This window comes from Cinclus cinclus, chromosome 5, assembly GCF_963662255.1.
Source record: "Cinclus cinclus chromosome 5, bCinCin1.1, whole genome shotgun sequence".
Classification (NCBI taxonomy): Eukaryota; Metazoa; Chordata; class Aves; order Passeriformes; family Cinclidae; genus Cinclus; species Cinclus cinclus.
The window spans coordinates 31,392,232-31,413,230 of record NC_085050.1 but is presented as its reverse complement, the minus strand read 5'-3'; the positions used below and the strand labels follow the sequence as shown (position 1 = coordinate 31,413,230).

Below are 20,999 nucleotides of genomic sequence, written 5' to 3'. Positions count from 1 at the left end.
AGCTTGTTGGTGATTCCACCACTTCCCTGGGCAGTCTATTGCAATGCTTTGTCACCCTTTCAGTGAAGAAATTTTTCCTAATATCCAATCTAAACCTCCTCTGACACAACTTGAGGCTACCTCCTTTGTTTTCTCATTTTTCCTCTTTAATTTTGAAATCGGAGTTGCAAAAGCCTGCTTGGGTGCAAGCGAGAGATTTGGTTAGTGGCCAATAGAATGGTCCTGTTTGAAATTTTATTACGTTGCCAATCACCATTACTTTTCCCAGTAACTGTTTTACCAGAACCATCTGTAAAGACAGTGGGTCCATCAACAGGGCTTTCCATACTTAGTGTTTTTGACCAACTGGTACTTCCTGAAAAAAATTTAACAAAGGGTGACTTGGTAAATGATAAGACACCTGCCCTGTAAAAGCAGCCATAGCAGCTTGTAACTAATAATTGACAAGACACCACTCAAAATACCAATTCTGAACAGGCAAAACAATTCTTTCAGGATCTCGGCCTATTAATTCAAAGCATAATTTATGAGCCTTAATAATTTCAGCAATTAATTAAAAAAGACCAGGAACAATTTTTATAGGTCTGAAAGGTAAAAACAACCATTCTAAAATGTCTAGAGGATCCTTCCACTGATCATTCCATTGCACAAGAATTCCAAAAGGAGTTATCTTGTCAATAAGAATGAATAGTTGTACTACTTGTGCCAAATCAATGTAAGAGAAAAATTTTTCACACAAAGCTTTCTTGACCATTTCAAGAACAGAAAGTGCTTTTGGGGTCAATTCACGTGCATCAGTAGGATTTTCTGACCCCTTCAACATATTTAAAAGTGGTTGTAATTGTGAATTAGTAAGTTCCAAATAAGGTCTTATGCAATTAACTGATCCCATTAATTTCTGATCATCAGTCAAGTTTTCAACCTTGGTTTGTAATTGTATTTTCTGAGGTCGCACTTGTTTCTGAGATACAGCGAGACCTAAGTATTTCCAAGGTTCAGCAATCTGAATTTTTTGGGGGCCTAAATTTAGGCCATAATTTTGTAAAGAAGTTACTGCAAAAGATTGCAAAATCAGTCAACTGCTCTTTAGTTGCTAACAAAATATTATCCATGTAATGATAACAATAAGGATTTTTTTTTTTTTTTACTGGAGTTAAGGCATATGCTACAAACCACTGACAAATAGGAGGTGAGTTTTTCACACCTTGGGAAAGAAATTTCCATTGATACCTCTGCATTGGCTCAGAATGGTTAATTGTTGGTACTGTGAATGCAAACCTTTTTTTTGTTTTGTTTTGCTAAGGGAATTGTAAAAAACCAGTCTTTTAAATTTATCACAATAATATTCCACTCCATAGGAATCATGGTAGGGGATGATAAGCTAGGCTGTAAAGCTCCCATTGAAGTCATTATTTGTCTCAGGTCATGTAAAAGTTGCCACTTACCAGATTATTTTTTTATAACAAACACAGGAGTGTTCCATGGACTGTGTGAAGGTTCAGTGTATCCTGTGGCTAATTGTTCCTGAACCAATGTTTGCAGGGCAAATAATTTTTCAGTAGGAAGAGGCCACTTACCCACAAAAGTTTGGTAGTTTACCAGGTCAATGCAAGAATGGGTTGTTTAATGCCCTGCAACACAGAAACCCCTGTTAAAAATCTAGTAATTTTCACTCCCCATTGACTGAGGCAATCCTGACCCTGTAGATTCAAAGGAGCAGAAGTAACATATGGCTTTACAGTTGCTTTTTGCCCTTCAGGATTTGTGATTAAAATAACATTAACTGAAATTCCACCCATTGTGGCATCCCCCAAACTGGGCACCCCAATGTCACCTGCTTGCACAGGCCATTGTGGGGCCTTGAGTGTAAAGACACAATTGTCACATCAGCCCCAGTGTCCAGCAAACCATTTGGTTGTATCTGTCAAGGTGTTGCATTCTCAAAACTCTAAGTGCAGGTCAGTGTAGGTCGCTGAGTAGCGCAGTCATTGTTTGTGCCTAAAAAACTTGAGGCATTGCAGTAGATCGAAAGCCTCCAATGGAATGAAGCTGATTTTCTGCTTTGGGAACACAACTCAAAAAAGGAACAATTTGAGCAAGGCGAGTTCCTTTAGGTATAGTAACTGGTGGATAATTAGTTGAAATCATAGCACAAATTTGTCCTTTATAGTCAGCATCAATTACCTCAATATGTACATTAATTCCCAATAAGGTGGCACTAGATCTTCCAATCAAAAGAGCAATGAGACCTTTGCCAATAGGTCCCCGTGCTTCCAAGGGTACCTTAACAACATTATGAGCATTAATAGTGACTGTGTCTGTGGTGGGTATATCAACTCTTGCTGAACCAATTGCTGCCCCTGAGTACTGTTCACAAATGGATAACTTTGCAGAGCTGGGAGGGCTTGTGGCTGCTGAGGTATTTATGCCCACACGCGCCTCTTTGCATTCTTTTTCCCGTTTCCCTGCAATAATTGTCCATTTGCGTGGTATTTCGATTTACGTTGTTTTGTAAAATGTTCAGTTTTACCACAACGATTACAAGTAATTTTATTACCTGGGTTCATTTTAGATTTTGTTTTTTGTTCAACATTTTTAAGGCACTGTGCTTTTAAATGCTTTCGTCCTCCCCAAGAGAAATATTTTTGTGGAAGCCTCAGGACTGATGCCAATGCAGCCATCTTATGCTGAACTGTGCCAACTTTTTGAACAGGCTGTTACCATCTCTGGAACAGAGGGATCTCCTGGCAGAACTTCAATAATTTTTTGGCAGTCCTCATTTACATTGTCTCCGGCCAATTGTTTATACAGAATTTGTCTTAAATTTTCATCATCTACCTTTTTTTCAATTGCTGCAGCAATTTTTAGTACCTTGTCTTATAGTGACAATATCTCGGTTTTGGAGCTGCCAGTTCCACTGTTTTAATTATAGCATTCATACCTATTTGTTGAGCCTGTGTTAAAATTAGGGGATTTTACTGTCTTTGTAAGTTTGGATTAGCAAAAGGTTTATGGTTGAGCAAATCATTGATTCTTATAGAATGATGAGGATCTTGTTGAGGTAGTTGCATATTATTTAAAATTGTTTGCTTAGTTAATTGCTTTTAGGTGTTTTGAAATACTTTATATTTTAGTGGTTGAAATAGAATTGTAATTAAATGTATAATATTATAAGGAGCTAATAAATTTGAATTAATTGCATTATTTAAGAGAATTAATATTAAAAGTTAGCTACTTTTTTGGACAGTTTTGTATGACTTTCTATGTAAAAACTTGATGATTATTATTTTGTCTTGAATTAGGAACTGTTTTAAAACCAGGAAAAGTTATTTTATTAGTAGTAATAATTATATTAACATTTTGTATATTTAATGTTTTAGGTGGACTTATTTTTTTAATAAATCCTAATTTTTCATTTAGGTTGCTTTTATTTTAATATAGTTTTAGAATTGTAAAGGCTGTTGAGTAGTTATAGTAACTTGACAAGAAGGTAAAGTTTTTGAAACATTAAGCTTATTTTTTATTATTGGTTTTACAATAAAAGGATTTATGCATTAATTTAGATATTTTAATTTTTGAAATTTTTTGTTATTATCAGTATCAGAAGGCAATGGGGGTAAAGAGTTAATGTTTTTCTTTGTGCAGTTTAGGAGTAGAAGTAAGCAGAGGAGTGGATGGTTTAATTTGGTTTGGTTTTTTTTAAGGTTTAGTCAGCTGTTCTGTTGGAGACTCACAGTTAGATTTAACACTGAGTTTAGTAAGCTGCTGTGCAGGGGAAGGGTATACGGACTCTTTTGGGGAAAGATACAGAGAGATATTATTAGTTTCTTGCTAATACATGCAGTATAAAGAAACTCATTATTAATCTGTTCAAGTATGTGTGTGTATGTCACATCTGACCCAATGGGGACACTTATGTTCATCCTGCCACTTGCTACTTGGGAGGAGACAACAACTCCTACCTGGCTACAAACTTATTTCATTTGGCTGTAGAGAGTGATAAGGTCCCCTCTGAGCCTTCTTTTTTTCCAGGTTTAACTGCCCCAACTGTAAATGCTAGCTTAAAAGAAAAAGCATGCATTGTTATGAGAACATGATGTGGCTAGTATGTTTACATTTGTTACAAATCATGCTTCCAAAACAATAAAGAAAATGTAAAGATGTGAAATCTGAGAAAATTAATTATTTCAGACAACAAGGCAGCAGCTTTATTAGAGAATGGAATATTATACATTATTGACAAGGGAGCAATGAATAATAAGTATTTTCTATAGGGTGCTATGGCTACAAAATAGACTTTGATTCATCTGTTAAAGAGGTCTCATAGCATGAATGGCAGAAAATAAAGTTAGCATTTTTTCTCTATTAATCGACTTTTCTAAACTCCTCTGGTTGAAAGCCTTTTGGCACGTCCTTTGATAGTTCTCTCCAGTTCCAAGTTAGAGTGATGGAAGTAGTATTAGTAGAAATAATATACTCCCTCACAAATATTTATCCAGTAACTATCATTGTGTTGGTTGGAAAGGAAGAAAGGGCTTGGTTTAGAGAAATGCAAATGATGTCATGGAATTTTGTGGTGGTAAGGTGTGGAGGTGACCAATGGCTGAATCTTGTTGCTGCAATGACAAAAAAGCCTTCCAAAAGGGTTGCACAGAATTTAACTCTTGCTCTTAGTCTCTCCACTGTGGAAATGTAGAAGCAGGTGGAAGGTAAAAATTGCATTTTCTTTACCAGGACGTAACTTGCTATTCTAGATTTTATCTGCTTGGACAAGTTTTTCTTGACAAAAGGCTCTATTTTCATGTGTGTGTGTCTGAGATGTTGGACAAAGCTGCTCCTATAGAAGAATGATTGCTAAGGACAAGGAAAGTTATTATTACACATGCAGTTTTTTAATGATTTACTGACACAGAAGAATGGGGCTTTGAGGAATGCGGAACTATTCTTACTAAAGAGGTTTAAAAAAATATTATCAGAGAACAAATGATAGGCATTTTCTATACATCTTTCTTAGTGAGTAATATTTTGTTTGGTTATGAAACTTTAAAGGTCATTTAAGTGCTGCCATTTGTTTTCCTGTAAGGTGAGGCTTCATGTGCCTTGCTTTTCCAGTTTTATTTTTCAGCATGTTTAATGTTGCCTCTCTTTTTCTTTTATTTTCTCTTTCTCGTATTTTATTGTTGCTTATGAGCAGATCTGATTCCTCCTTTGAGAGAGGCTTTCTGCAAAACGCGTAGACGCCAGAGTTTCTCTGTTCTGGAGCTAGAGATGCATGGTGCTAGTGGCTTACTGGAGCTAGTGCAAATCTGCAGCTGACAGTCTGTGCTCTGCCCTGGCACCCGTGCTCAGGAAGATCGGTGACGTGCACAGGGTAGTTCGGAGGAGAACTCAATTAACAAGGAAAAATCTTTATGCAGGTGGCCAGCATCACATAATCTTTGCTCACCTGCGAAGGCGAGGGAAACCACGTGTGGTCAGAAAGACCAAGCTCGGCGTTCTTTGCGTGTTGCGACGCGAGAGATGAAGAGATTACACCGCTACCGCCCAGGCTGATGCTTTGGGTTTTTGGGGGGAGGCCCGGAGGGGTGCGAGGCCCTGCCGCGGGGCGAGGCGCGGCGCTGCGAGGGGAGCCCGCCGCGCCCCCATGCGCAGGGTGCGGGGTCCCGGCCCGCCGGGCGGCTGCGGCCGGGGGCTGCTGGTGCTGGGGTGAGTGCGGCTGTGGGGCCGGGGTGAGTGTGGCTGTGGGGCCGGGGGCCGCCGGTGCCGGGGTGAGTGCGGCTGTGGGGCCGGGGTGAGTGCGGCTGTGGGGCCGGGGGCCGCCGGTGCCGGGGTGAGTGCGTCTGTGGGGCCGGGGGCCGCCGGTGCCGGGGTGAGTGCGGCTGTGGGGCCGGGGGCCGCCGGTGCCGGGGTGAGTGCGGCTGTGGGGCCGGGGGCCGCCGGTGCCGGGGTGAGTGCGGCTGTGGGGCCGGGGGCCGCCGGTGCCGGGGTGAGTGCGGCTGTGGGGCCGGGGGCCGCCGGTGCCGGGGTGAGTGCGGCTGTGGGGCCGGGGGCCGCCGGTGCCGGGGTGAGTGCGGCTGTGGGGCCGGGGGCCGCCGGTGCCGGGGTGAGTGCGGCTGTGGGGCCGGGGGCCGCCGGTGCCGGGGTGAGTGCGGCTGCGGGGCCGGGGGCTGCCCGGCGGGCAGGGCGTGTGGCACGGCGGGACCCGCGGCCGTCCTGCCGGAGCGCTGCCGCGGTGTAGGCAGACCCGTTGCTGTCCCCATTGAATTTGCCGTCGCTGCCGAGCTTTCGGTGAGCAGCCGGGAGCTGCTCCAGCTTCTGGCGTTCGCTTGTCAGCGCAGGGGAAGTGATGCTGTAGATGTGCTGGGAGGGGTTTTTCCTTTCGTTTTGTTTTATAGCAATAATTTCCCGGCACATCTAATGGCATGTGAATCCATTAGATGTCTTCAAGGAATCAGGAGACGTAGTACAACAACATGCAGTGGAAAATTGTGGCAGAAACACTGCTTTGCTCCACTTCACATCAAGACAAGAGGCCAGAAGTTGTGCTAGGGGAGGTTTAGCTTGGATATTAGTAAGCAGAAGGTAACAGTAAATGGTTTCCTCCTCCAGTGGTGTTTCATGGGAGTCTGACCTGGGCAGTTTGAGCAGGTAAAGAGCAGTGAAGTGTGAACCCTTGGTGGTAGTATCAAGTTGTGGAAAAATACTAAGAGGAAGGGTCGGCTATGAAAAAAAAAGAAAGACCTTATTAGGCTGCCTGGGCAATAACATGGCAAATGTTACAGAGGGATGTACAGGAACAGAAGGAAAACATTCCATGTAGAAGATGGACTGTGAGCTCTCTATTAATTCCTGGCAGATAGATCTTAGTGTTAGGACAAAATGGGATTCAAGTAATGGGGCTGGACTTCATGAATATTTATAGAGACTCCTGATGCTTACTGGCCAAAAGCAGATGCCTAGGGAAGAGATAAGGTATGAAGTGCAAACACATGTAAATGCTTTCCACTGCTGTTGTACCAGCCTCCAAGAATTTAAAATTTTAGGTCTTCCCTGATGAGAAATTCAAACTTATGGTAGGTTTTTGTTGTCTTCTTAACCAAGACATAGTAGTAGGATATGTGATTTGGCCCATTTGAGTGGGGAGTTAGATATTGTCATATGTGTCTCTGGAATATGTGTAATGGCAAGATAAGTATCAGAAAGGATAGAAAAAAGACAGAGCAATTCTAACTGTTGCAGGGCTGTTCTACAGTTCTTGTGTAAAGAGATGAAGAAAATTCTTGAACTATGAGCTGTTTTCTTATAGTTACTCATTCACGAATGTACTTTGGTGCAGTCACGCCACTGTGAGGGTTTTAGGGCATGAAAATAGGTGAAGCAATCTGTTGTTGTGTTTCCAAGGAACACTTTCACACATCCTGTGTATGTTCTGAAGAGGTCAGTTTAGCATATTAATGACCCAACTTCATGCATCGAATGTAATATGTAATTATGAACAGTTGTGTGATTATAAACAGTTTCCACCTACAAAAACAAACAAAAACCCTCCAACAAAAAGCCACACCCTTCCAAACAAAGCAGAAAACATTCCTTCATTAAGCTTCTGTATGGGCAGTTACTGGTTTGTGCCTTTGCTCTGTTGTTGCAACAGTGAGGTGCTGCTTCATTTGTATGTGCTTCCTGCAGAGTTTAAACTGCAAAATCCAAGGAGGATGCCAGTGGAGTAAAACAAGTCTCAAAGTAAAAGTACCTTTTTTTTGAAGCATACCTTAGCTTTTTTTGCCTTACCTACTATTTTAAAACAAGGTAGTTTGTTTCAAACAAATGTTTGTGTCCCTGGATAGGATTGAGAAATTGAAAAATTCAACAGAGTAGTTGTCCTCCTCCTCTCTTCCTTTCCCCTGCCCTCCTCACCTCTCCTGGTGGAGATGTGAATTAACTGTATTTAAAATTATGGAATGTTATGTTTCTGTGTTTGTAGGAAGGGACTGTCCACGGGATCCCCAAATCGGTGTGTCTCTGGAAAAAGTGGAGTGTCTCTTCCATCAGTTTTTGCAAGAAATGTGCAAGAAGCCATTGACAATTATACCTGGTATGCATGCACTTCTGAATAATACTTAATGAACTCACTTTTGACTTAGATATTTCCAGATTGGAATTAATTTTCACTAATCAATCTTCCAGTCATTCTCATGAATAATATCTATTGCACAATATAATGTAGGATACGAATTGACCTAGCCTGCTTTTGAACTTTATCCAAAGGGTTTGAACTTTATTCCTGGTTTGTGATATAGATTTGAGTACTTCAAGACTGTAGTAGAGGGCACTGATTAGGTCTGGAAGGGAAATCAGACTTCATGATTAAATTGAAATAATGCTGACCATTGTTGCAGGTTAGTTAACTTTCAGTAAGTTTCATTCCAGATGACACTGGTTAAGATTTGCCTGGCCTGCACATCCAATTGCCACTGCTTTCCCTGCATCCTGGGTGGGTGGTAGCTGGCAAGGACCAGCTAGGACTTTGGGGGCTTGAGTTGCCACAGCTCAAATTTTAAAGTGCACCAGATGTAGCAACATAAAAAACGCTGCATAGAGACATGTAATTCAGTGCCATTTGAAACATTTGTAGAGATCTTGTGCTTAGTTTTGCAAATGCTTGCTTGTGGTAGCTTCTAATGTGAAAGAGTTAAAGTTTGTTATCTTTCATGTGTTTTTCACATGATCAGTAGCTGATGTGGAGAAACCAAAATAATTGCTGGAGCTGGAATTACAGATACTTGCATATAATTATATTCACATACATACACACACATACATACATATGCATATTTTAGAGTGCCATACAGTTCCAGTGGTGTATGTACATGCAAAAACATAGCAGTGTAGAAGGAATTGCCTTTAAGGCTGTAAATGGTACTAATAGGAGCATGTATTCACTCTACTTTAAAATATCTGCTTGCACCATTTGCTTGGTTGATTGCTTTATTTAAAAGATGTTTTTACAGAAAATAATTGTGTTCTCCAATTTAATTTTCCTTCTTTTCAGTGAGACACTTCCATCACTTTCATCTAGTGGCTGTACAACACCCACAGAGTTGAATAATTCTTGGTCTGGAATAAACAGCTATACTACTAGTTTGTCTACTGAAAGAAGTTCGGTTTACTCCTGGAGGGATGATGTATGTCACAGAAACTTTTACAGCACCCTCTCTCTAAATATTGTAGAAAATACTAGTTTTTACTGATGTTGGACATGCAGCACCTCATCCATAATAGCCTAATGAATAAGTGTATTAGTAATTGAATATTTAAAAAATAGTTTTGGTTGCAAGTTGGTATTGGTGCAGCTAATGTGTAGCAAAGGAAAATGGAATAAAATTATAAATTATGAAGTTTGGGGAAAGCAAAGCTGTTTTACTGAAGAAGGTAGACTTAGTTTTCTGAGTCCAAGCAAATGATAAAACATCTTTTCAAACACTGTACAGTGCAGGAAATGTCTAAATTGAACAGTACTCAGTGTTTTCAGTTATAAAGTACATTAATGAACGTACATATAAATTTCCCCATCTTGGTAAATATTTAACTTTAACACAAACTCAGTTATTTTTTTTTTTTGTAGATGATGCAGAGAGGGGTTGTATCTGTGACAGAGGCTGACCTCTGAGACCTACCTGATGCAGGCTGGTAGTGTTAAATAAGTCCAAAAGTGCTGCAGTTTCTGCTACTTTTATTTCAGAAAGCCTTCCGTGGCTAGTAGTGGTAGTTCTGCCATATTCTTTTTGCATAATGTCCTAACCTTTAGGTTGACCCTATCTGTTGCTGCCAGTCCTTCAGGAGAAAACCTGACTGGACATTGCAGTGACCTGTGTGAGAGTTATTTTCTCATTCCTTTTCAGTGTGATCCTTTCTGTAGCCTGAAGTGCTTTGTGGCATTCAGCTGGAAGTGAATAAGCATGATTTGTGCCTTGAGTTTCACCTTTTTTTTTAGTGTATCAGAGTATCTAATGTAAGTGGCAGATGTCATTACAAATAGTGCCCCAGCTGAAGAACCCTCAGCCAAGTGCTTGCCTCCACATCACTGGATAAAATCAGGCACTTCCGTACTATTTTAATTTGCCTCTGTGTTAACCTAGTCTCTAGTTGCACTGAGTTGTAGGTTCAGTGAAGAGGTATGGAAGGGCATTTCTCACACTGACAGCTGTTTCCTAAGCACTAGACTTGTCACACAGGTGTAAGGTGCCCCCTCTTTGCCCTCCTAGCTGTTGTACTTAGAAAGGAAGAAGAGCACTTGAAAGAGCAGGGAGCTTTGGAGCCCTGGGTGCCAGGGATGCAGTATGTGTCCTTCACATTGGCACAGGAAACAAGCTGGGAGTCCAAACAACTTACAACTGTGGGGTTTTTTTGTGTTTTGTGGGTTTTTTTGTTGTTTTTTTTTTTTGTTTTTATTTCTTTGTTTTGAGGTTTTTTGTTTGTTTTTCAATGTGGGCTGATTCTTAGCAGCTGTATATGTTAATGTCAAAGAAATGCAGCCTTGTTCCTTTTTGCTAAAGCAGCTTGTTCAGTTCCCTGCTATCCTGCTATTTAATAAATTCACACAACATTATATAATAAAAAAATTTCTGAACAACTTTTCCTGCAACCATTTTATTAACCAAAATTAAGGGCATCAGTTCCTAAAGCACCACTGTCCAGATTTATTGAACAGCTATTGGCTTGGGGTGACTTTATGATGCTCATATCCCCACTTGGGTTTTTTTTTAATTGTGGTATATAAATTGTCTCCAAAATATATAATCTGAACATGCATTCTGATATGCTAAATCAAGCTGATACATGTTGTTCTGTTCTTTAAATATCATAGAAATTTTAGTATGCATGCCTATTTTCTAACAACTATTGACTTTATAATATATAGGAATTTGATAAAGCCAACACACAGAGAGTGCATCAGTTGTTTTGGGAGATTGATGAAATGCTGTTTGAAGAAAAAGTGACATCCCAAACAGAGCACCTGCAGGCAGAATGTGCAGATTGGGTTGAACAGTTTCCTCATATAAGGTAAGGAAATTCTTCTTTAATCAGTTACCATTGTAATTTGAATTTTTGGGGTATCATCTTATGGTTTGGGCATCAGCCACACTTGTGCATTCAAATCCATCTCTGGGACTGAGCTGTGCCATAGTTCTGGTTTAGGGCAAATCTGGGGGGAAACCTCTTAATGGGGTCCCTCTAGGAAACAGATTCAGGCAGTCCCTCCCCTTACTGGTTCAGGGAAATATTTCCTTGAAGAGAAGTAGAGAAAAAACAGTTTATTTAACAGGCAAAGCACTTTTCAGCACAAAAATGAACAATACTAAACAGCAAAACCTCTTGCTGCTCAGAAGAGATGACAAATCCAGCAGAATCCCTTCTGTGGGTTGCAGCCTGGCTCACTCAGGCTGTTCTCAGTCCCTCCAGAGCTGAGAAATGCCATGGCCCAGCCCAGACCTGCTGGGACACAGGTGTGAGCTCCTGGTGCTCCTCTGGGTTTTCAGTCCAGAGCAGGTTCAAACAATTCCAAGACAAAGGAGAAAAACCACAGTCCAGGGAGCTTCTCTGCCTCAGCTAGCCAGAAAACCAACCAAAAGCAAAGGAGAGCTCTCTCCTGCTTTCCACTGCAGACAGCACAGTCTGTGTGGAGGATGTGAGGGAGCAAGTGTAGTCTCTGATGACAAACTCTGCACCTCTTCTCTCCCCCTTCACTCCTGGAACCACTCTTAAAGCTGCAGAACTCAATATCCAGCACAGACACCTGGGGATATGAGCATCATAAAGTCACCCAAGTCAATAGTTGTTCAATAAATCTGTTCAGTAAATCAGTTGCTTTAGGAACTGATGCCCTTAATTTTGGTTAATAAAATGGTTGCAGGAAAAGTTGTTCAGAAATTATTTTATTATATAATGTTGTGTGTATTTATTAAAGTTGCTTTCACCTTTTCCTTCTTCTTCTCTACATTATGCATGTTGGAGTTTGCATATTTTCTGAACTTTTAACTGTAGCCTTAACTTTCCATATAAACATTTTTGATTAGCTCTTTTACTCACATTGATGGATATTGGAGTTGGATAAGTGAAGTCACAGCAGATGTTATTTGTCTTCTGCATCCATTTTAAATGTATCTTACAGAGTTTTTTGATAAGAAAGGAGGTGTGTTTACTTTTGTCTACCTTTAGAACAATCTAACAAGTTTTACTATTTGCTCTTAAAATTTATAAACTAGAACTTAACCTTGTGTAAATAAGCGTAACTGTAATGACTTAACTTAACCTTGTGTAAATAAGCGTAACTGTAATGACTTAAATACTAGGCAATAATAAGGTACTACTCAAGGCTCTGGCCCATCAAAACAGTTGTAAATTGTGCTTTTGCATTGCCTACTGTTTGGAGGTGTTTGTGTTCTGGATATTTGCATATGGCTAAGGTTTCCATCTATAATACTGCTTGTTCTCTCCTTTTTATTCAGGGTTTTAGGAAAGCAGCTCCTAGTGCCGAAGGATGAAGGCTTCCAGCATTTTCAGAACAGAAATGATGTCTCTGTAGATATTAAGTGTGTGCCTGGCCTCCTAGAATGTACTGGTCATACAAAAGAGTATGTTAATTTTTTTAAGTTTTCATTTTGGTCTTTCCCCTTCAGAAACACATATAAATATTACTTTTGTACTACTGAAACCTGTCAGTATAATTAAATATTCACTTTCTCCTTTCTTTGACTGTTTAATTCTAATTTCTTCATATATTTTTCAGGCTCTGCATCTCAGGCTCTAAACTGATTCCAACAATATCTCCAATACATACATCACTGGATTCAAGTTCCACTAGGATTTCTGCTTCGGACTCAGCCATGTATTCCTTCCTAGAAGAAGAAATTTATGATGAGGATGGAAAAATAGAGGAATATCTTGCCTTTGACAACAAGGAACTGTAAATAACAGATATATGTATTTTTGAAGAGCATAATGAAAAATTATCAATGAACTGAGTCAGGGTTCATAAACTGTGTTTCTCTTGTGTAAGATACAGTTCCTTCTGTCCCTGTGTTCAGTAGCACAGTGGTCAGAACACTCACTGAGCATGTGGAAGATTAGGTGTGTTGTCTTTTTAGTGGTTTAAAGCTCACATCTCCCATTTCAGAGGAATGTCTTAACCAGTAGTTGTTTTGAGGTATTTGATGCATGGAGATTCAATAAAATTAATACTTAATTTTGAGATGTGGTAGAATGAAAGCATCCCTTCTCCAAGTGAGTGCCTTGAGCATCAGGTTGTTTAGCGTCATTACACAGTTTGTGCTGTCATTGTCTGCCCTAATGAATCTTAAATTCTTTCTGTGCAGAGTATAACTGTTTTGTGAGGAGAGCTGCAGGTTACAGCCTGCATTTAGAGCACTCTTGTGAGTGAGAGTCATTCAGTCATCTTCTTGACAGTGCAGCCTGGGTTTCCTGTGAGCCAGATGAGTGTTCCAGCTGCTAGGCTACTGGGTGGATGAAAGACCACCATGTTCTGTTTTCTAAAAGGCCTCTAAAAGGAGAAAACTTTGGTAGGACTCAATGGGCACAAAGCACAGCTTTTTGTGCTAAGGCTTTAAGCACACTCAGAACAAAGACATGGTTGTTCTGAAAACCTGAGGAATCAGAGACCCTTTCAGTGCTCTTTTTGAAAGAGAAGGCTAGGGTTGCCACCTTTTTAGTAAGCATTTAGGTGTAAGAATACTCTGAGTAGTCTTCTCTCTCTGTTTTACTAAGTAAACATACAATTTGGGAGGGAGATTTGTCTGAAGACTTGTCTTTTGTCTCCTTCATATGCTTCCTGTTTCCTTCAATTCTAAAATACCTTGTTCTACGTAAGTAAAACATTAGGTGTTAAAAAGCCTGACAGGAGAACAACTTGGTCATTTTTTGAGTTAGACCATTCAGCCACATCTCATGTGCAGTTATGAATTATGCAGTGTGATTTGAGGAAGACGTGAAGAAGTGACAGAGGAGAGAAAGGGAGGTAGGACAAGCCAGTAGGAATTTGGAATAATCTTTTTGATCTCAAAAAAAAAGAAATCATTAGAAAACAATATGATGGCAGTAAAGAAAGAAAAAAGTTAAAACTTTCTTCCTGAGAGTGTGTGTTAGAGTTAGGAAATGTTGCTAAAACATGCTTCCCTAGATACAGAGGAAATAGGAAAAAAAAAATTAAAAAGCATAATTGTCCTTACTGTAAAGTAGAGGAAGAAGGTATGTGTAAGGCTATGGGCTCTACTATTCTTGTCATACTCCAGGAATCCTTTAAAGTTGTTTCATCTTTGATCAGTGGTGGAAAATTGCAGATGTGTGCAGGTACACAGGGCATGATGAGAAAGAAATTTCCTGTGTGAGTCCTCTTGACAAATACAACAGATGTTGCCTATGTTATTGTAAAAAGCATAGGATTTAGTCTCAAATGACTGTGTGCCACATATAAAACTTTTTCCTAGACCCGTAGATCTTTCTGTTGTAATGCCCTAATGGGATTTTTAAATTTTTCAATGGCAAGCAAATGAAAGAGAAATCAGTATATATATTTGATAGGTTGTCTTAGGTGAATTTGAATTTGAATTTTTTTATCTCCAGCTGATTGCCTTTTCCTTCCATATGTATGTTTCTCTTGAAGGAGGGGGGAGGGGTAAGTTAATTCCCATGGGAATTCTTTTGAATTTGTTTCCTTTATTAGTGAGGATGAGATTTGGGAACAAAAGAAAATGCGTCTTTCTGAGAAGATGTGTAAGCGTGGCATTCCCCCTGTTTCTCCCAATGCCTGTATCAAAGATGCTGTGGCTTCTGAAGTATTTGATCATATCTGGAGCAATGTCATTGGAATATTGGAGGAACTGATTAAAAAAAATTGGGAAACTAGTATCCCAGGTATTTTATATTTTAATTTGATAATATGGTATTTGTTGAATCTAATTCAGAAAAGTCATCCTTCCCTATCCCCTTAAATTAAGCAAGTTTTCCAAGTTTTATTTAAGGTAACTAGTGCTGTAGAATAACGTGTAATGCCTTGCCACTAGACTGTGTGCACACACATGCACCTAAAATAAAACTTCCTTCCTAATTTTCAGGGAGTTTTGTATGAGAGGTGTGAAAAAGAAAAATACTGACTGAAATAATTTCATTGCAAGAGAGCATGTTTTTTTAAAAAATAATATTAATCACTGACTTGAAGATGCAAATTGATGCTGTTAGTCATTGTTAGTTGGGGTATCACTGACAATGTGATCTGGAACCTAGGAATCAGAGTCTCCTAGTCCTCATTGTTTAAGCTTTATTAATAAAAAGAACCCTTGGGTAGTCAGAATGTTAAAGTGAGATAGACAGTCTTGCTGGTGTGCAGGAGTTCATGACTTCACTATAGGATGAAGAAAAGGTGACACATAATTTTATTTTATGTTTTCATATTCTAACAGACTGCAGTGAGGAAAAGGAAAAGCTAGGAAAATTAGGTAGAAGTGAAAATCTGTTTAGTGTGCGTGTCTTTGGAAGCTGAGGGAAATAGTTCTTTCAATGAATTTTAAGAGGACAGAAGTAACAGAAGAATACCTGAGGTGTGGGTCTTGGAAGTTACCTCTAAAATAAGGTACACTCAACCTCAAATATAAGAATACAACAAAGGAAGAAATGGCAAAATTTCTCTGAATGCTTAGAGCATCAGAAATTAACATTTCAGGTTTTACTGTAATTTAAAAGTTCTTTTGACACCACAGATGGATTGTTTAGCTCTCAGTATTATACTTTAGGGGGGGATAATTTAGCAGTATCCTATCATGATAGGTTTGCCCTTTTATATTTTTGAAGGTCATAAGCTTATTACAAAGAGGTAGTATTTCAACTAGGAAGGAAAAAAATTTAGGTTTATAATAGAAATAAGATGGTAACATATGCCCAAAATGAAACAGTGTATAGCTGCTGTCAGACAAGGTTAATATCAATAGAATTTTTATTTAATATATATTTAATTTTCTTTTTTACTACTTAAAAAGGAAAAGCTCTGGGGACTTTTGGACAGCATTTCACAGGTCTTAGCTATATTTTCTTAAACAACTACTTCCAAATCTACCTGTAGAGGCCAGCTTGTATGTCAGTGTCAGAGAAAGCATAGACAAATGCAAATGCTTTAAAAAGCCCATAATTTTTTTAATAGCATGGAAACAGAAGCTATGGTGAAAGTCTTATTTACTGTGTAGTGTAATATTGTTTGAACCCCAAGAAATTATGGCTGGTATATATAGAAAATAATGCTTATTTCCTTTACTTTTTTTGCTGTTGAGCAGAGTGTGACCAACAAATAGAAAAACTGAAAACAGTTACAGCAAAACTGCAGCATTTGCCAGTCATTCATATTACAGCAGATGTTGGGACCATTCCTCTTTCCAGAGGCTCTGAAGCACGAGGTGTATCTTTTGGGGCTCATTCTGTTTCATCACAGGTAAAAGTAAAACAAACCTTTCTGTCAAATGTTCTTTTTCTTCACACCTTAGACAGTCTTGATCAAACATGAAAAGGCTCTTTTTCTTTATTTCCCCCTTTTTTTTTTCCTTTATACCAATTAGGTGTACTTCAAGTAATTTAATTTAAAAGGAGGTTTAATTTAATGTTCATTTTTTGTTTATTATCACTTATTTTCCTTTGGTGGTCCTTAAAGGTACAATTTATCACTAAGGTATTGCTGCCACTGATTTGCAAAATCTTGTTAAATTCTGTTCTGTCCTTAAAACATAATTCTGCTTTTATTGTGTTCCAGTAATTTCTTCATGGTAGAATTAAGAAGACAAACTGGGGTGTGAAATTGCAACTTGAAGCACTTTCTCACAACACTGCGAGTTTCAGACTCCCATTCCTTCCCTTTTTCTTTGCCTCTTGTGAAGGGGGATTCTGCAGTACATCCACCAGCTTGTTGGCCCTAGGCCTTACCTGTCTTTGTGGAAGCTCATGCTTTTATTGATAAAATGTCCTATTTTGTCCTGCTTGCTGTCTCCTCTCTCTCTCTCCTGATTCATGTTTTGCACATTTGTTTTCTCTTTCAGCCACTGCTTCTGTTTGATTTTTTTTCTCCTGTCTCTCTCTGTTGACTTCAAGTGACTTAATTTTCTTCCATCAGCTCCTTTTCCCTGCTTGCTAAGCAGTGAGATAAGGAGCACAGGAAAGATAGCACAGCAGTCTTGGTTCTCTCCATAGGTGTACTTTGTTTTATAGGAGTCCCAGCAGCTAGGAGAAGTAAAATGCTTTGATAAAGCATGCCCCTGCGCTTAGGGAAAATGGAAAGTTTAAAGAATCAAACTCTGACTTCAACTGAAATTTGTATTTTAAATTGAGTTGCAATTCAGTAACTAAATTGCACAAGTTGTGTTTATAAAAATCTGTTTAAGATCAGCAAAAGAAAAAAGCAGAGTTTCCCCATCTACTCCTGAGAGTTGTACTGAACCATCTTAAAAGGAACTTCTGTAAAAAGAAAAGTAAAATACCTCTTAACCATGTACTTTTTGAGTTCTTCCTTTGAAAAAAAGTAAAGTTTAACACATAGTTGTTGCTTTTAATAGGTTCACCGTTTCTCCAGCAACCTCTGCAGTGATCTGAATGGTGTGATGACAATTCAAGCAAAACCTCTCCAACAGAGGCATGCTGCCACTACAGAAAAAATACAGTAGGTGACATTGACATTTTAAAAATATGACTTTTGCATAATGTAAAAAAATACCTTGCAATTAGAAAAAAATGATACAAAGGCAGTGATTTTGTTTGTATCACTGATACGATAGTAATTTGCAGAGGTTGAAATGATGTATTGTTAAACCCTTGTTTTTCTTGATCCTAATTCCTTATTTCTTTCTCTTTCCCTAGGAATGAGCATGAAGACAAACAGCATAGCATTGCCTCCAGTGCTCCAAATTCAGCACATGCTAGGGCAGGGAAAATTTCTGATAACAGTGTTCTCTCATCATCTCCGGCTCTGCTGGCATCTTCTAGGAAACTACCAAGGATACTTTCTCTCACCTCTGACCAGCCCTGCTCAGAAGTTCCTGATAAGTCCAATGATGAAATCCGTAAAGGGACAAAATTGTGAGTTTTTAATTTTATTTTTTTCTTTTCTCAGAACTTTACTGAAATTTCACCTTTGAAGCATTTTGCAAAATACTTGAGAACTAACCCAGGATTTATTATTAATTGTAGAATTCAGAGGGAAGAAGAAAGCAAGCAGAGCCATGATTTTTTGATTAAAGCTGTTTGTTTTACTTCTTTATTGCTGTATTAGGTGCTGTTAGGTTCTGTATATGAACTTTATAAAGAAATGTACTACTTAATAATTTCATATTACTTCAATGAAGAAATTTGTAATGTGAATGCTCCTGACGGAGGAACCCTTAAAATTCCATAGGGTTGGCAGCTGGGATCGTTTATCTCGTGCTCGTGCACCTGCAACCAGGAACAAGTTACCACCAATAAATTCTGAGGGTATTGAACAATATGGTTCAGTACCTCGAAGGCAACAGAGCTCTGTAAGTTTATTTTTTTTTCTGTGCTCATTTTTTTACCAGTAAAGGACTTCAAGCTATTTATAAATAAATTACACTGTGTCTCTGGTTTAAATGAGTAATTTTACAGCTTGTGTTGGTTTGTATTTAATGCATAGTTTTAACATGCTAATGTGTGTTACATTGGGGTGCAATTAAAATGCAAAAGAAGGCAGTTTAAAACCTTAGGTCACAGACAGATCATAGTGGAAAGACTTCTCTGACAACAGAAAACCATGGTTAGAAAAAAAAGCTAAAAATAGCAACCAACAAGTTAAAAAGATAGTAACCTTGCTTTTCTATGCATCTAGATTTAAATAGCTCTTTTCAGTGTTTTATTCAGTAATGTTAGGTTATATGAATTAGAAAATTATGCTGACTTGTATTATGAAGTAGAAAAGGATAACAACTGAAAAGCCCCAGATTTTATATTGGCCTGTTTTTGAAGGTTGGGGAAGTAATAAATCACCAGAATCAAAGTAAATTGGCACATTGATATATCAACATTTCTGTATTGATATATCGCCATGCCAACATGGAAACAGTCTCACATCTGTTTAAAAAACAGGCAAACACTTAAATTGGTGCTTTTGGTTATTGAAAACTTATTTTTTTTACCTTCTTGTGAACCTTTGTATGTCAACACAAAACAATATTTTAACTTACTCAGTTGCTGCATTCTCTTAATGCTCTTTTTAATTTTCTCAGCTTCAAGAACGATATACTCATAGCAGAGTGTCAAGTGCAGTAGCTGTCAGGACAGAGCAACAGCCACTCAGAGAAAGAAGTGTTACTGTGGATCAATTTTCAAGACCAAACACAACTCATACATTGAGGGTATGTTACGGTGTAAGTAGAGACATTGGAAAGGGAAGAGGTTTTCTTTCATGCCCACTGTTGGTTTACAGAAGGTCGCATTTCTGGGTCTCTCCTGACTCCTGATGTATGGGGATGCCTGCTACCTGTAGAGAGGAGGATGCTAAAAGTTTTGAGGAGGGTGTGGGGCTGTTGTATGAGGAAGAAATTTTTTATAGGTTTTGAGGGTGTGCATGTGCTAGAAGTGTGCACTTTGGTAGGATCCAGTCTGCTGGACTAGATCACAAAAACCATAAGCAAACCCTTTCTGTAGATATGTGTATTATTACTAATAGTAATACACATTAGCTAATGGTATATATTTCCTTTTAACAGAGAGACACACCTCAGAAGAAGTCACTGACTCCTGTGGATTTTGCTAACCAGAGAAGGACCAGTCAAGGATTTTTGATAACAGGTAGGCAGAGAAGAATAACTTGAAAGGAAAAAGGTCAATGAAACCTAATAACCAATTATTCTGTCAAAAAGTGTTCTTAGGGAGAGCCATTTCAGCATAAAAGAACTGGTTTTCTTGGCAGGATCTTTTGAATTTGAAGTTTCTTCTCTCTTCTTCTGAGGTAGTCCTAACTGTTATGGGTAGGAATCCTGTGAAGCTTCTTTTTCCTGTTATGACATGGGAAGAAAAAGATTCTGTCTCATCTTGTGGTCTTTTTTTTTTGTGGTTTTTTTTTGTGTTTTGCAACTATAGCAAAAGTATATGGTGTACAGACTAGGTATTTTTTTGCAGCTGCTAGAATAGTAACACAGTTGCATGCTTGTGAACTGCTCATGACAAATTTTATTTTAGATCTGAAATTAATAAACTTTTTGTATGATGAAAAAGTAGATTTGAAAATGTGCATTTTAAACAAAAATATAAAGCTCTCATAAAAAACAAATCACTATTGATATGCAGCTCTGTCTTCAATTTACAACCCCAAAAAAGAGACCAACCCTGTGTGGCTCATTTTGTTCCATTTTTATAATAAAATTGACTAGCTAGTTCCTGGTGAATTTGAGTCCTTATAAGTAACTTTTACTTGTTTGGAAGTTCCCTGAATTTAATTATACCACTGACATAACAGGTAATGTAAGAATAAGGGCAGGTTAGCAAACATTGATCTGAGCACATTGGTGGAAGTAACTCTCATATCATCTTGGCGTGTCTTTCACAAACTACAACACTTAACAATGTTTTATAAATTTTCCAGGTTCACAGAATTACTCCAGATCCTTTCAGAGAAATCTTCCAACCTCAAGGAAGAGATTTCAGATTGCTTCTTAATCCATTTTAGGAAGAAACAGAAACCCTCTGCACTGAATGAAAGACTGAAGCACTAAATTTGCCTCTTAGTATCTTGTGTAACAAAGAAGGTGTGCATGTGTTGGTGTCTGCTGAGCCTTGAAATCCTCAGGATGCCTGCATTATCTTCTTTTAAAATTATTTGACCGGAGGTTAGATTAAAAACCAGAGCAAAATTAAATAAATGGTTGAGGTGTCTGCTCTGTTTGCAGTATCAATAGACTGTGGCTGCACTTTCTCCTCAGGCATTCTTCCTTTATATTCCT

General features: G+C 38.6%; 1 protein-coding gene across 1 annotated transcript in view; it reads left to right on the top strand.

Moving 5' to 3' along the window:
• FAM149A (family with sequence similarity 149 member A) overlaps positions 1-20,715 on the top strand; it is a 28,621-nt gene extending 7,906 nt beyond the window's left edge. Inside the window, exons 2-14 of the mRNA XM_062493550.1 lie at positions 7,982-8,092; positions 9,050-9,182; positions 10,919-11,061; positions 12,507-12,632; positions 12,788-12,964; positions 14,738-14,928; positions 16,338-16,492; positions 17,604-17,707; positions 17,905-18,123; positions 18,440-18,560; positions 19,284-19,412; positions 19,767-19,848; positions 20,642-20,715. Of these exons, the coding sequence (XP_062349534.1) occupies positions 7,982-8,092; positions 9,050-9,182; positions 10,919-11,061; positions 12,507-12,632; positions 12,788-12,964; positions 14,738-14,928; positions 16,338-16,492; positions 17,604-17,707; positions 17,905-18,123; positions 18,440-18,560; positions 19,284-19,412; positions 19,767-19,848; positions 20,642-20,715 (1,765 nt within the window). The remainder of the gene's footprint in view (positions 1-7,981; positions 8,093-9,049; positions 9,183-10,918; positions 11,062-12,506; positions 12,633-12,787; positions 12,965-14,737; positions 14,929-16,337; positions 16,493-17,603; positions 17,708-17,904; positions 18,124-18,439; positions 18,561-19,283; positions 19,413-19,766; positions 19,849-20,641) is intronic.
• The last annotated feature ends 284 nt before the right edge of the window (positions 20,716-20,999 follow it).